The 14,790-nt window shown below is 50.7% G+C and overlaps 1 protein-coding gene across 1 annotated transcript; it reads left to right on the top strand.

Annotated features, from left to right (window-relative positions):
• The first annotated feature begins 1,184 nt into the window (after positions 1-1,184).
• Napsa (napsin A aspartic peptidase) lies at positions 1,185-11,641 on the top strand. Its single transcript, XM_048438152.3, has 9 exons — positions 1,185-1,471; positions 7,234-7,369; positions 7,450-7,573; positions 7,709-7,827; positions 8,349-8,548; positions 9,801-9,923; positions 10,016-10,160; positions 10,585-10,683; positions 11,333-11,641. Exons 1-9 carry the CDS (start codon positions 1,398-1,400, stop codon positions 11,570-11,572), a joined length of 1,260 nt encoding a protein of 419 aa, XP_048294109.3. The 5' UTR covers positions 1,185-1,397; the 3' UTR covers positions 11,573-11,641.
• The last annotated feature ends 3,149 nt before the right edge of the window (positions 11,642-14,790 follow it).

Genomic DNA, 14,790 nt, shown 5'->3' with positions numbered 1-14,790 from the left:
CCAGGGCCCCCATGAACCTAGCTGTATTCCCCAGGAACCCCATGGACCTAGCTGTGTTTCCCAGGGTCCCCCATGGACCTAGCTGTGTTCCCCAGGGTCCCCCATGGACCTAGCTGTGTTCCCCAGGGTCCCCCATGGACCTAGCTGTGTTCCCCAGGGCCCCCATGTCTAGTTGTATTCCCCAGGGACCCCATGGATCTAGCTGTGTTCCCCAGGGCTCCCCATGGACCTAGCTGTGTTCCCCAGGGCTCCCATGTTTAGCTGTATTCCCCAGGGCCCCCATGAACCTAGCTGTGTTCTCCAGGGCCCCCATGTGTTCCCTAGGGCCAGAATTGCTCCACAGCCCAGTGCGGAGATGGAACTCAGGTCCTCACACTTGGATTGCAAGTGTATCTCCCAAGTCCTGCTGATTGCATTTTCAGTCCAGAGACTCTCCAGCCGTGGTTCTCAACCTTCCTAGCGCTGCGACCCTTTAATACAGTATGGTGACCTCCACCATACAATTATTTTGTTGCTACTTCGTAGTTGTAATTTTGCTACTGTTATGAATCATAACATAAGTATCTCATGTGCAGGATGTCTGATATGCGACCCCCAGAAGGACTGCACTGCGATGCTCTAGAGAACACTTGCTCTAGGGACAAGAGAATCACTTAAGCCTAGCAACATTATGAGATCTTGTTTCAAAAGATAAAGGCCGGGGAGATGACTGAGCAGGTAAAGACTCTTGCCACAAAACCTGTGCACCTGTGTCTGATCCCTGGACCCACCTGGTGGAAGGAGGGAAGTGATGCCTACAAGTTGTCCTCTGACCTCTGAATCCATTCTGCGGTATGTGGGCACACACACAAATTAATTAATATTAATTAATTAAAATATCAAAAGAGAGCGAAGCCCCTTCTTCTAAAAAAGAAAAACCCAACAAACAAAAACAAAAAAGAAGATTAGAAAGAGTGGGCATCCTGAGAGGCTGGCAGAGCCACCAACCCACAACAGCATGTTTCTGTTGTAACCGGCCAGTCCCGGTTACATGTAAGACCGCTTACATTTCTGTACCTTCTTCTTGCTCAAGAAAACTTGTGGTTAATGAGTCTCAGAAAAGTAGAAGCCGTGGAGGTGGTAGGAAAGGGGTGGGTGTTGGGTCTGCCCTCACCACTCCTTCCAAAAGTGCAAGTCAAACAGCACACATCTTAAATAGTCAAGTTCTGGTCCCCTGTGCCACCTGCTGCTGAAGGACTTCACACACACACACACACACACACACACACACACACACACACACACACACAGGATCGCTTCTGTGTTCCAGTAGGTGGTGGGGCGTGAACAGGGTGGAGTCTCAAGGGGAAGAAAGGGGCCGCAGGACGTCTTGGCCTACCTAGTCTCAGTCCCCAGAGATGTCGCCACCATGGATGCTGCTCTGCCTGCTGTTACTGGGGAATTTGGAGCCTGCAGGGGCCAAGCTGATCCGGTATGGAGACCCCCTCCCCACCCCATCCCCGGCTCTCACTCCTAACAGATTTCTACCACTTGCCCTTTGGCCTTGGTGCACCAAGAATCCGAATTCTTTTTTTCAGTGTTCCCAGACTTTACTCCTTTTAAAAACTTCTGTGTGTGTGTGTGTGTGTGTGTCTGTCTGTCTGTCTGTCTGTCTATGATGGCGTGTGCAGGGAGGTTAGGGGACAATGAATAGGTCCTGTGAATCCAGCTCAGATTCAGGTGTGAGGTCTGGCGGCCAGGTTCCTTATGCCCTGATCCATCTTAAAGACTCGGTTTCTCAAATCTCAAACTGCAGTCTTCACTCTGAGAAATTTAGCGTATTTCCTAATACCCCACACTTTTTGTTTGTTTGGTTTGTTTTTGTCCAGACCTCAAACTCCCCATGTTGAACCCCGGGTTCTGTTGCTTCCACCTCCCCAGTGCTGGAAGTCCTGGGAAGGGAACCTGGGGTTTTGTGCTATGCAAGAACCCTACCCACTCAGCCACATCCTTAGCTACAGCTCCACATTTCTTGTTTGCTTGCTTGTTTTTCAAGACAAGGTTTCTCTGTAACTCTGGAGCCTGTCCTGGAGCTTGATCTGTAGACCAGGCTGGCCTCGAACTCACAAAGATCTGCCTGTCTCTGCCTCCCGAGTGCTGGGACTGTGGGCATGCTCCACCACCACCTGGCTGCCCTGCACGTTTTTTTTAAAGACAGGGTGTTACTACTAGAACTCACTATTATAAAACAGGCTGGCCTTAAACTCATGGAGCTCCTAATTCTACCTCTCAAGTGCTGAGATTAAAGTTATGGGCCAGCACATTTTTAAATCCAAGATATTCATTTGTCTAGGTGGGGTGGAGTGGCCCAGCGTTCAAGGAAGCTGAGGTAGGAAGTTGAGTTCAAGCGTATAGAGACACTGTGTCCAGACACCAAGAGCTAGGGAGGTGGCTCAGCAGTGACACACTTGTCTAGTAGACACCAGGGCCTCCAATCAATGCCCAGCACCACAAGGTAAAACAACTCTGGTCCCAAGGACCAGGATTGGAGACCCCTCCTTATCCAATCAGGATACATTTTGTGAGAACCTGAGCCCTGGTGGTTTGGCTTTAAGACTCAGGCCCTCTAACTTTCCCTCCATTCTTGAAGACCATGTCTGTGATCTGGAAACTTCAATACCCCAGATTCTCACTTCTGAGCATGCCTGTGCCAGAGAGGCCTCCCCATGAGTGACCCCCCCCAACACCTCATCTCTGATTCTTCTCCCAATTTCTCCCCTTCTTTGCTTTTACCACCTCCCGGCTCTTGATGGGGGCACCGTTCCAGAAAGATCTCTGTCATGCTCAAGACATTCTTGGGCCTCTTCAGGCTGAATCATGGGCCCGGGTGGGGTGCCAGGGGTGAGCAATGGTCAGAGGGCTACAACGCCTGGCTCTATTAACCTGTTTTGGTTTTTGTTTGCTTTTTTTTTTTTTAAAAAAAATTGTTTATTGTGTTGTGGAGTATGTGTGTATTCACAGCACATGTGTGGAAGTCAGGGGGACATGTTTCAGGAACAGGCTCTCTCTACCTTCCAGGTCCTAGGATGAGCTCAGGTCATCAGACTTGGCAGCAGGACCTTTGCCCTCTGAGCCATCTCATCAGAGATGATTCTCTCTCTCTCTCTCTCTCCCTCTCTGTTTCCCTCCCTCCCTCCCTCCCTCCCTCCCTCCCTCCCTCCCTTCCTTCCTTCCTTCTTCTTTTTGAGGTCTCATGTCGTCCAGACTAGTCATAACTGGCTATATAGGCAAGGCTGAGCTTCTGAGTCTCCTGCCTCAACTGTTACAGGTGTGTGCATCACCTTGCCTGACTTATGTGGCCATGGGAGTGAAAGTTAGGACTTCCTGTATGTTAGGTGAACTCTATCAACCGAGTCACATCCCCAGCCCCTTTTAATCTGATTTTTAACCTAATATTCCACAGACTTCCAGATCCATGCCAAGAGCTGTGGATATGTACACTTCTCTCTTGGGGCCAAGAGCAGTGGCCACACCTACGTCATTCTGAGACACAATTCCAGTATGCTCCATCCAAGGCTAGCAAAACAGAACTGGGAGACCTACATTTTAGCCAGCCTTTTGGTCAGGCCTTGCACAAAGCCCCCTGCTCAAAGGCCAAGTCCAGCAGATCTTCAACCAGCTTTTGCGATGGGATCTTAAAGAGGCCCCACCTACTCATTTGTACCGTGGCCTTCACTGTCATGTAAATGAGTTAATTTTGTTGTTACTTTTGATTTTTTAAGCTGAAAAAATTATACATATAAGTGTTTAGCCCTGTCTTAGCGTTTCTATTGCTGTGCTAAACACCAGGACCAAAAGCAACTTGGAGAGGAAAGAATTTATTTCACCTTATAACCCTCAGGTCGCCTCCGTCAATGAGGGAAGTCAGGGCAGAGTGATTCAGAGTCCCTGAAGGAATTCTGCTTACTAGCTTGCTCTCGTGGTTTGCTCACACGTCCCCAGACCACATGACCAGAGATGGCACTTCCACGGGAGCTGGGTTCTTCCACGCTCATCATCAATCAAGAAAATGCAGCGCAGGCCAGTCTGGGGGGTCGGGCGCTTTCTTGGCTGAGCTTCTCCCTTCCAAAATAAGTCTAGCGTCTGTCAAGGTGACGGGAAACTATCCAGCACAACTGACTCCTCAGGTCGACACAAAACGTATCAGTGTTAAACCATAACCTTTCCTTTCCTGTCCATCTCCCAAGAGCTCATATTAGTGCTAATATCACAGGATAAAACATTCTAACTTTTAAAAGTCCCATTCTTCAAAAATTCAAACTCTTTAAAAGTTCAGTCTTCAGCCGGGGTGGTGGCGCACGCCTTTAATCCCAGCACTTGGGAGGCAGAGGCAGGTAGATCTCTGTGAGTTTGAGGTTAGCCTGGTTTACAGAATGAGTAGACAGGACAGCCAGGCATACACAGAGAAAACCTTGTCTCGTAGTAAAAAAAAAAAAAAAAAAAAAAAAAAAAAAAAAAAAAAAAAAAAAAAAAAAAAAAGTTCATTCTTCGAAAAATTACCCAGAGTCTCCCTCAAAGTTTCAGGCTCTCTAGAATAATCATAGTCTCTAAAATACCCAGCCTCCTACAATTCCAAAGTCTCTTTAAAAGTTCAAAGTCTCAACGGTGGGCATCTGTTAAATCAAAACAAGTAAATTATTTTCTTATTCCAAGAGGGAAGAGCCAGGACACAGTCACAATGAGAGCAAAGCAGAACCAAAGTCCAGCGTGTGAAGTCAGAACCAGAGATCCGGGACCCACAGTCTGGGATCCGGAGGCAGTCAGAGCCAGAGATCCGGACCCACAGTCAGTTCCGGGGGCAGTCAGAGCCAGAGATCCGGGACCCACAGTCTGGGCTCCGGAGGCAGTCAGAGCCTGAGGTACGGACTCACAGCCGGCTCCGGAGGCAGTCAGAGCCAGAGATCCGGACCTACAGTCCAGAGGCCTTGCGCAACACACACAGCTCCCCTAATCTCGTGTTCTCTGGCTGCTTGGCTCTGGTCAACCCTTGGTGGTCATTCCTTGGCACTAGCACCTCCAAAATGCTGGGTCTCCGCAACTGGGCTACCTCTTTACCAATATAGCTTCTTCGTATGTGTGCAATGTGTGTGTGTGCACTTGTGCTGTCTCTCAGGTACGTACATGTGGAGGTCTGAGGACAGCTTGCAGAAATCAGTTCTCTCCTTTCACCATGTAAGTCTGGGGAATTATACTCAAGTCCTCAGGCTTGGCAGCAAGCATCTTTGCAGCTGGAACTGTAGTCTATAGTCTCTTATCAGTATGCTGCTTGCTGTTGTGCTTGGGAAAGCCTCCCTCTTCTCAATTAGATCGTATTGACTTCCATTGTCCTTAGAATTTTCAAGTCTTTGCCACTTTTGTGATTTATTTTGCCATGAAGGGTGAAATTAGACTCTGGCATTGATATCCTACATCCCCAAGTGTGAGAAACAGAGTCCCACCATCATGCATGAAGTGGCCAAGAATTCACATTATGATGACAGGTTTTTAGCCCCTTACTCCATCCCCTGGCAGGGTCCACATAAAGAATTGTCAATGAAAGTCTGGAGACGTGGCTCAGTGGTTAAATGTACTGACTGCTTCTCCAAAGGACCCAGATTGATTTCCAGCACCCCATGGCAGCTAGCAACTGTCTGAAACTTCAGTTTGAAGGGATCTGATACCATCTTCTGGCCTCTGCAGGCACCAGACATGTACACAGTGCACAGATACACGTGCACACAAAACACCCATATACATAAAATAAAATTCTTTAAATCTCAAAAAAAATTGTTAATGTAATGTCAAATCAGGGTTTCCTTTTTTGTTTCTTCTGGAAGAACAGGGGATTGAAATTAGAGCTTACTTCCTGCTAAATTTATATGTAATTTAAATAAAATTATATGTTTATTTTTGATAGTTTATATATAATTTTTTGGTTTTTGTTTTTTGAGACAGGGATTCTCTGTTTAGGTGGTTCTGGAACTTGCTCTGCAGGTCAGATTGGCCTCAAACTCAGAGAGATCCACTGCCTCCACCTTCTGAGTACTGGGATTAGAGGCATGAGCCACCAATGCCTGGTCTATAATATTTTATATATACTTAAAATTATTATTTTTAATTATGTGTGTGTGTATTTCTGTATATGTGTGTGTGTGTATGTGTGTGTGTGTGTGTGTATGTGTGTGTGCAGGTAAATTCAGTGCTGGTGAAGGCCAGAAGTGGATGTTGGGTCTCTTGAAACTGGAGTTCTAGATGGTTGAGAACATCCCAGTATGGGTATTGGGAACTGATCTCAGGTTCTCTGCTACCTCGCCAGTTGTTCTTAATCACTGGACCATCCCTCCAGCTTCGCCTTCCCCTCTATTTCTTTCATTTCCTTCTTTCCTTCCTTCCTTCCTTCTTTCTTTCTTTCTTCCTTCCTTCCCTCCTTCCTTCCTTTCTCTCTTTCTTTTCTTTTTTTTTTTTTCGAGACAAGGTATCTCTGTAGCTTTGGAGCCTGTCCTGGAACTAACTCTTATAAACCAGGTTGGCCTCAAACTCACAGAGATCCTCCTGCCTCTGCCTCCCAAGTGCTGGGGTTAAAGGTGTGCACCACCACCATCCGGCCCTTCCCTTCCCTTCCCTTCCCTTCCCTTCCCTTCCCTTCCCTTCCCTTCCCTTCCCTTCCCTTCCCTTCCCTTCCCTTCCCTTCCCTTCCCTTCTTCCCTTCCCTTCCCTTCCCTTCCCTTCCCTTCCCTTCCCTTCCCTTCCCTTCCCTTCCCTTCCCTTCCCTTCCCTTCCCTTCCCTTCCCTTCCCTTCCCTTCCCTTCCCTTCCCTTCCCTTCCCTTCCCTTCCCTTCCCTTCCCTTCCCTTCCCTTCCCTTCCCTTCCCTTCCCTTCCCTTCCCCTTCCTTCCTTCCTTCCTTCCTTCCTTCCATCTTTTTTTTTCTTTTTTGGCAATCTTTGGAACTCTCTGGGATTGGTGGTCCCTGGAGAACAGCTTAAAGAACCAGGCTGGCAGCAGGCGTTTGAGTGTGTACCCTGGCGATGGCTTTCCCTTGTCGCGCCGTGACGCTGCCCTCAGCAGTACGCCTTGGTCATTGTGTAATACTGACTCTTCCGTCAATATTACAGAACCCGGGGACAGTTCCCTTCCGGCGCTATGGAGGGAATCTACCAGAGGAAGGTCTCCTAGATGCATGACTTTTTCAGTGCCCAAATTCCCTCACTCTCTAGAGTCCCTCTTCGCCGAGTTCACCCTGGGCACAGGATCCTAAGCCCACTGAGTGGATGGGGACAGCCAGCAGAGCCTCCTAGGACCCCCACCTCTGGTGACAACCCCACCTTTGTGCCTCTGTCCAAGTTCATGAACGTGAGTCGCAGCTCCGTGTTCCCGCCCTTGCAGTGGAGTACCCGGCTCTTCCTTTATCTTGTGATCTCTTTTGCCACCAGACGCAGTACTTTGGAGACATTGGTTTGGGAACGCCCCCTCAGAACTTCACAGTTGTCTTTGACACGGGCTCTTCCAATCTCTGGGTGCCCTCCTCGAGATGTCATTTCTTCAGTTTACCCTGCTGTAAGCTCCCCTGAGGAAGAAGTTCCAAAGGGGTGATGGGAGAAGAGGGGCTTGGCCTTAGTATCTCCGTGGCTGCCCTCACAGGTGCTGAGCCTCTCATCCCCTGAGTGACACCTGTCTTTTCTCCTGAATTAGGGTTTCACCATCGTTTCAATCCCAAGGCTTCCAGCTCCTTTCGGCCCAATGGAACCAAGTTTGCCATTCAGTATGGGACTGGGCGGCTGAGTGGAATCCTGAGCCAGGAGAATCTGACTGTAAGTGACTTCAGCCTACAACCCAGGGTCTACCATCACCTGGTTCAGGGAGGGACTTGAAGAGGCAAGCCCTCGTAGGAGAGGGGGAGGGGATTCTTGAGAGGAGATAGGGTCTTCTAGGGATGTGATGTGGGGCACAGTCTCCTGGGCAAGGGGTGAAGCTTCTTAGAAAGCGGCGGGGTCTCCTATGAAAGGAGGTAGGGTTTCTAGAGAGGAGATGGGATCTACTTAGCAAGAGGTTGAGGCTTCTTGAGAATGGGCGGGGCCTCTTGAGAAAGGGGGTGGAACTTTTGAATAAGACAAGAGGCTTTCTTTGCAAATAGGCATGGCCTCCCTCAAGAAGTGGAACTTCCTGAGTGGTGGGGCAGAATGTCCTGAGCAGATGTGTGTGTTTTCTTGGGAGGGGGCATGGATTTTCATGTAGACCATGTAGATTACATTCCCATTGCCTTCAAGCAGGATCTCAGACATAGAAGAATGTTTTTCTAGAAGTAACTGATCCCACCTCAATTTACTCCTAGATCGGAGGACTCCAGGGTGCCTCTGTGACATTTGGAGAGGCTCTGTGGGAGCCCAGCCTGGTCTTTGCTTTTGCTCGCTTTGATGGGATCCTGGGCCTCGGTTTCCCAACGCTGTCTGTGGGAGGAGTTCAGCCTCCGCTGGACACGATGGTGGAACAGGGGCTGCTGGAGAAGCCCATCTTCTCCTTTTACCTCAACAGGTATTGGGTGGGAATTGTCTCCATACCTCAGAGTCCAGCTATTGCTAAAATCCTTTCCTTAAGGAGGAGGTAGATTCCTTCTTCCCAAGGTCCCAATATCTAGGCCCTCTCCCTCCACAGTTCCCTCTGGGGAACCAATGAGTTTATTCAGCTCCCTTACAGCACAGCAGTGTGGCTGCTTCTCCCCCTAAAAAGTGTCTCCCCAGCAGGGATGTTGAGTTCCCTGTAGCTCCGTAGATGGCGTCCCCTCTAGTCTTCCCCAGTCTATATCCTAGAGTGGCATGGGAGAGGGCAGCTGGGTACTCAGGTGGGGGTCTCATGACCCTCCTCACCCTTCCAGGGGGGAATGTAAACAGACAGCAAGCCCAGATGGGATGGTCTTCTTCAAGAGGCACAGCTTGATAGTGCCCAAGATAGTGGTTGACGGGCTTGGTACACAGTCCCTCACAGCACCAGCCCGCGAAAATCTCCTTCAGGAAGCGTCACAGGAAGTCCTGTGGTCCTGCGTTCAGGAAAGTGCTTACCCAATATAGAAACATGAGGAGAAACCCCACACCGAAGTGGCAACTCAGGACATGCCAGTGACACTCACTGTAGGTCCACAAAGTCCCAGACTTTGAAGTCAAACAGGAAATTCCCTGCCCGGTTGACAAGTGCTCCACTTAAGAACCCTTACTTCACCGGAGAGAGAGCTCCCACTCCACTGGAGAGCCCTGCCGAGAACTAGGATCCCCATTACACATCAGCGCCCCCCTCAGGACCAGGCATGGTGGTGCAGGAGGCCATCCTTAGGACCTGCCCACACCCTCCAGCCTATTGCGGTGATGGAACCCCAGGACCAAAAGCTTGCAGGGAGGCAAGGCTTTGACTTACACTTCCACATCATTGTTCATCATTGAAGAAACTCAGGATAGGAACTCAAACAGAAAGTACCTGGAGGCAGGATGCTCCACATGGCTTGCTCAGCCTGCTTTCTTACAGAACCAGGACCGTAAGACCACCCACAATAGGCTGTGTCCTCCCACACGAAACACTGATTAAGAAAATGCCTTCCAAGCCTGCATGTGGCCAATCTTATTGAGGTATTTTTCAGTTGAAGCTCCCTCCTCTCCAGTGACTCTAGCTAGTGTCAAGTTGTCATAAAGCTAGCTACCACTCCTACCTAGAAACCAAAGGACAGAACGTCCTATCTCTGGCCACCTCTGGGACCAGCAACCGAAACCCCAGCCTCTTCCACACTTTGCCTCTGCAGAGATGCTGAGGGGTCTGATGGAGGAGAGCTGGTCCTGGGGGGCTCAGACCCAGCCCACTACATACCCCCCCTCACTTTCATACCAGTCACCATCCCTGCCTACTGGCAGGTCCACATGGAGAGGTAAGGAGCCTGGCCTCGTGGGACTTGAGCTGAGGGTCTGAGCAGCCAGGCCCTGCCTCTGACGACAGCTCCTACCCCATCCTTTTTCACAGTGTGAAGGTTGGTGCAGGGCTGAATCTCTGTGCCCAGGGCTGTGGTGCTATCCTAGACACAGGCACATCTCTAATCACAGGACCCAGTGAGGAGATCCGGGCCTTGAATAAGGCCATTGGGGGATTTCCCTTCCTGGCTGGGCAGGTGAGGATCTCTCCTAGTTCCCATGGGTGTGCGCGGAGGGTCTCAGGGGTTTGATAGCAGACTCTGGGTGGGAAGATATTGCCGACCTGGTTCCCATGGGTGTGTACGGAGGGTCTCAGAGGTTTGATGGCAGACTCTGGTGGGGGGAGAGAGCTGCTGCCTAAAGGATGGAAACAGGTAACAAGGAAGTAAGCGAGGAAGGCAGGCGGGCCTGAGGTCCAAGAGACGGGGTGGGAGGAAATAGTAGGAAGCCACATGCTTTCCAGGTGGGTGGGAGAGGAAGTGTAGAATTGGACCTACCAGGAGAAACTCACCTAACAAGGCCTTCTACTGGAGGTTCTAAATACCTGACCACCCAATGTAAGCTGTACTCTAGGGCTCTAGGAACCTCCTGTCTACCTTCACCATTCCTCTTCTTCTGCAGTACCTCATTCAGTGTTCCAAGATCCCAGAGCTTCCCCCCGTCTCCTTCCACCTTGGTGGAGTCTGGTTTAACCTCACAGGCCAGGACTATGTTATTAAGGTAAGGCAACTGCCACAGCAACTAAAGTGAGCGTGAGAGGGTAGACCTGGGGCCCTGTTTCAGGGGGCTGCATATCCAACACAGGAACTTCACCTGGAGAGGGTCTCAGAACTGCTAACACAGACCAGATGACCTTAAACTCAGAGATTCTCCTGCCTCCTTCTCAAGTGCTGGGATTAAAGGCCTGTTCCTTTATACTCAGCCTGAACTCGGCCTTTTATTCTTCTTTTCTCCATTTCAAAGATTTTTATTTATTTTGTGTGTGTGCACACTTGACTACAGCACGTGTGTAGAAGTCAGAAGACAATGTGAAGGAATTGATTTTCCTCTTACTCTGAGGGGGTCTGAGGATTGAACTCATGTCGACAGACTTAGCAGCAAGTACCTTTACCAGCTGAGCCATTTCATAGCCCCCCTTTCTCTTTCTTTCTTTCTTTTTTTTTTTTTTAAAAAAAAATGGGTTTAAGCGTATAGCCCAGGCCAGCCTTGAACTCCCCATCCTCCTACTTGAGTCTCCCGAGCGCTGGGATCACTGGGAGGTGGCACCATGCCCAGCTAAAAACACTCCTTGTTCTGTTCTGGGTGCAGAGGAGACAATCAAACCCGGATCCCAGTGACATGCAATATCCTCTGTGTTGTCACCTTGCAGATTCTTAAGAGCGACGTTGGCCTTTGCTTGTTGGGCTTCCAGGCCTTGGACTTTCCGAAGCCTGCAGGACCCCTCTGGATTCTCGGAGACGTCTTTTTGGGGCCCTATGTGGCCGTCTTCGACCGAGGAGACAAAACCAATGGCCCGCGCGTGGGTCTGGCGCGTGCTCAGTCTCGTTCAACCGGACCAGCAGAAAGAAGGGTTGCAAAGGTGCAGTTCCCCAGAGGACGCCCCGTTTAGGGTACAGGCACACAGGGCTTACAAAGGCTATGCTTCTTTCCAATTAAAAAAAGATCACTTTCCATTGAAGGAACTCACTTTGGTCACTTTCGGGAAGGGAAAATGAATGTCTGACCTCTGGAGTTTAGGAAGAGATGGGAGGGAAAAGAAACATCCTATTCTGCAGTCTGCACGCCAGCCAGAGGTCCGGGAACAACAATCTCCATGAAGCCTTTGGCTCCCCACTGCCCGTAGTCAAAGGCCCATGCATCGCGGAGCATCATGGACTTTGTAGTCCTTTTTCTGTTGGCGTCCCGCCGAGAGCACAACCTCAAGTGTGGGAGGCGACAAATCGCAATGACGGTGACAGGTGGCAGTGGGGGTGAAATCAGCAAAGTGTTCCTTCTAAGGAGAAAGGTCACCATCCTGCGAACCTTGTGTGTCCTATTCTCTCCGTGGGGATCCCAGGACCCCTGGGTCTTTCATAAAGGCGGACCTTGAACACCCCTGTTTGTGGGGGGCGGGGTCTGCCCCTGCCCCGGTGGCGATGTCACAGCTCCCATCTGCAGTCCCTCACTCTTAGAAATGCCGAGCCCGTTCACCCCTCCCCCCACGACATACCCCCTTCAGTCACCTAGACTTGGGGTGAGTATGAGGGAGGGGCAGAGGTTCAAGTTCTGAGGGTGGAAAGACAGTCTACAGCTCAGCTTGTGAGACAGAGGACTCGGGAGACAAGACTGGGAACCAAAGATTGGAGTGGAAGGACCCCTTAATTCTGAGCTTAGGGGAGGTGGCAAGGTACTTGTGTGGGTTTTTTTGTTTAGTTTTGGTTTTTTGAGACAGACTATTCTGTGATGCCCTGGCTGACCTCGAACTCGCTCTGTAGACCAGGCTGGCCTCAGACTCACAGAAATACACCTGCCTCTGCCTCCCTAGTGCTGGGATTGAAGGCATGTGCACGGCTGTGTGGGGCGCGGGGTGGCATAAACAGTGTGTCTACAGTCTTGACTTCACTGAGACTCTTTCCTGGATTTTGCACTGGATAGGTTGGGAGGTAGGGGGTGAAGCAAAAAGTAATCCTAGAAGTCCAGAAGGGGAAGATTGGTCTCTAGTGACTTGGTCTTGGGAACAGGAGAGAGGATGCCAGGGATGCCGGAGGGTGTGTGTGTGGGGGTGTGAGGATGAGGATGAGAGAGGTGGACCAGGACTGAGAAGAGTCTCAAGAAGTAGGCAGACATCCCTCCTGGTTGTCCCCTCAATTCAGTTTTGATTCTGTTCCCCTCTGTTTGTCCTGGAACACAAGCTCCATCCCGTCTATGGTCAAAGGGTGGTGATTCTCTACTGACCAACCCCTTTCCCCACGCCCTGGGGAATGTAGCAGGCTTTTTCATGATTCTCCCAAACCATGACACGGAGAGTTAATATTAGTTACGATGTCTGACTTTATCTCGTGGCCTGTCCCACTAGCTCTTATAACTTAACCTGTTTTTCTTCATACACATTTTGCCTCAGAGCTTTTTACCCTTTTTTCATTTTGTCCACTTCCTCCGCGTCTGTCTGTCTGTCTGTCGGCTGACTGACTGGACCCAGGAATCTCCCTTTCTTTCTCCCTCGTTCTCTCCTCTTTTCTTCCCCAAACCTAGATTTTTCCTCCTGTTTATTCTCTCTGCCTGCCAGCCCCACCTCACCCTCCTCTTCTTAGCTATTGTCCATTCAGCATTTTATTAGACCAGTCAGGTGCCTTAGGCAGGCAAGGTGAAACAGCAACACATCTTTACATAATTAAACAAATGCAGCATAAACAAATATAACATATCTTTAAATATTCCACAACAGGAGAGGTCTTGGGAGATACCCAAGTTTCCCAGGCCACATGAGTTCCAAACTGTTGCCTGCTCTCTATTCCCGCCTCTAACCGCATAGCCTTCTCTGCTTCCTCCCCCTTATCCCCATCTCTGACCTCTGAGGGGGCGGGGAATAAGACCAAACGCTGATTTATTTGGCAACTGGATCCCATGCTTGGCTCTGTAAAGAGCAGAAAGTCAGGGTGGAGGTGGGGTGTGACAGAGGATTGTGATTTGGGCTTTTGTGACAGTCATATTTCCGTCCTCTAATGCATACCCAAACCCTGGGCCAGCCTGCCACCCTGTCTCCAACTGTCCCCTCACAGCGAGTCACTGCTTCTATCTGTCACATGCCAGAATTAGGAGTGCGCAGTTGGTAGTAAGTGCCTCTTTCTATTTTCTGGTCAGAGTCTTGAAGGTTCCAGAGAATGGGGGCTCCAGGGTCTGGGGCGGGTGAGGACTCACTCCTGGGTCTGCAGGACGGGCCTCACTTCTGCGACTCTACAATGATGCAGACTCAACTGCTGTCAGGATGGGGTTAGATTGGGATAGAGAATCCAGAGACAGAGGAACCAAGACCCAGGGAGAGAGGACGACAGAGCTTCAGAAAGTGAAACAGACAGAGATCCAGAGAGAGGGAGAGGGGCAGAGTCCCGGGGTTGGGGGGGTAGGGCGCAGAGACTCAGAGGGGAGGAGATAGAGACTTAAAGAGGGAGGGACAAAGAACTAGAGAAAGGGACTGGCACCAGAGGAGGGAGACAAAGACCCAAAGAGAAAGGATGAGACTCACACACAGAGAGACACTTAGAAAAAAGGAACCAGATTCCCAGAGTGGTAGGGACAGGTGGGCGAACACTCAGAGACAACGGAGAAAAGGTGACAGAGACACTTAGGCGGGAACGGGGCTTGGGATAGGAATACGAACCCGCGTGGCGCCTGCAGAGGGAGGCGACGAGCCAGCGACCGCCGCAACCCCTGACCCGCCCTCTTCGCCATCGCAGGCGCCTCAGCCCCCGCCGCAGCCCCCGCCGCAGCCCCCGCCGCAGCCCCCGCCGCAGCCCCCGCCGCAGCCCCCGCCGCAGCCTCCGCTGCAGCCACTGCACTTGCGTACTGTCGGCCCCGTGCCTAGGACCGCCCAGGAGGCGGGGCCTACCGACTAGGAGGCGTGTTGTCTCTTGTCCGACTCCTCCCTTCTTCTTCCATAACCCCACCCTTCCCCATTGGCCCGCTTATTCCAGTGGTTGAGAAGCTGTAGCCCGCTCCAAAGGCTGCACTCCCCGCTGCATGTACTGGCACCCACTCCTTTACCCATCTCTTCGCCCTCCTGCCCGCAGCCTTTGTGGTTTAGGCCTCATTCTCTTTCCTCCACCAACTGGAAACTTTGCCCCTCCCCGA

Source organism: Myodes glareolus, chromosome 24 (genome assembly GCF_982192425.1).
Source record: "Myodes glareolus chromosome 24, mMyoGla1.1, whole genome shotgun sequence".
NCBI classification, from domain to species: domain Eukaryota; kingdom Metazoa; phylum Chordata; class Mammalia; order Rodentia; family Cricetidae; genus Myodes; species Myodes glareolus.
Note: the sequence above shows the minus strand (reverse complement) of the source record. Positions and strands in the feature narration are given on the sequence as shown.

Bases quoted from the DNA above. Each gene is read 5' to 3' on its own strand.
- Napsa (XM_048438152.3), top strand. From the start codon at position 1,398: ATGTCGCCACCATGGATGCTGCTCTGCCTGCTGTTACTGGGGAATTTG. The intron at 1,472-7,233 runs GTATGGAGACCC...CTCACTCTCTAG, and splicing joins GCAGGGGCCAAGCTGATCCG to AGTCCCTCTTCGCCGAGTTC. The intron at 7,370-7,449 runs GTGAGTCGCAGC...TTTTGCCACCAG, and splicing joins CTCTGTCCAAGTTCATGAAC to ACGCAGTACTTTGGAGACAT.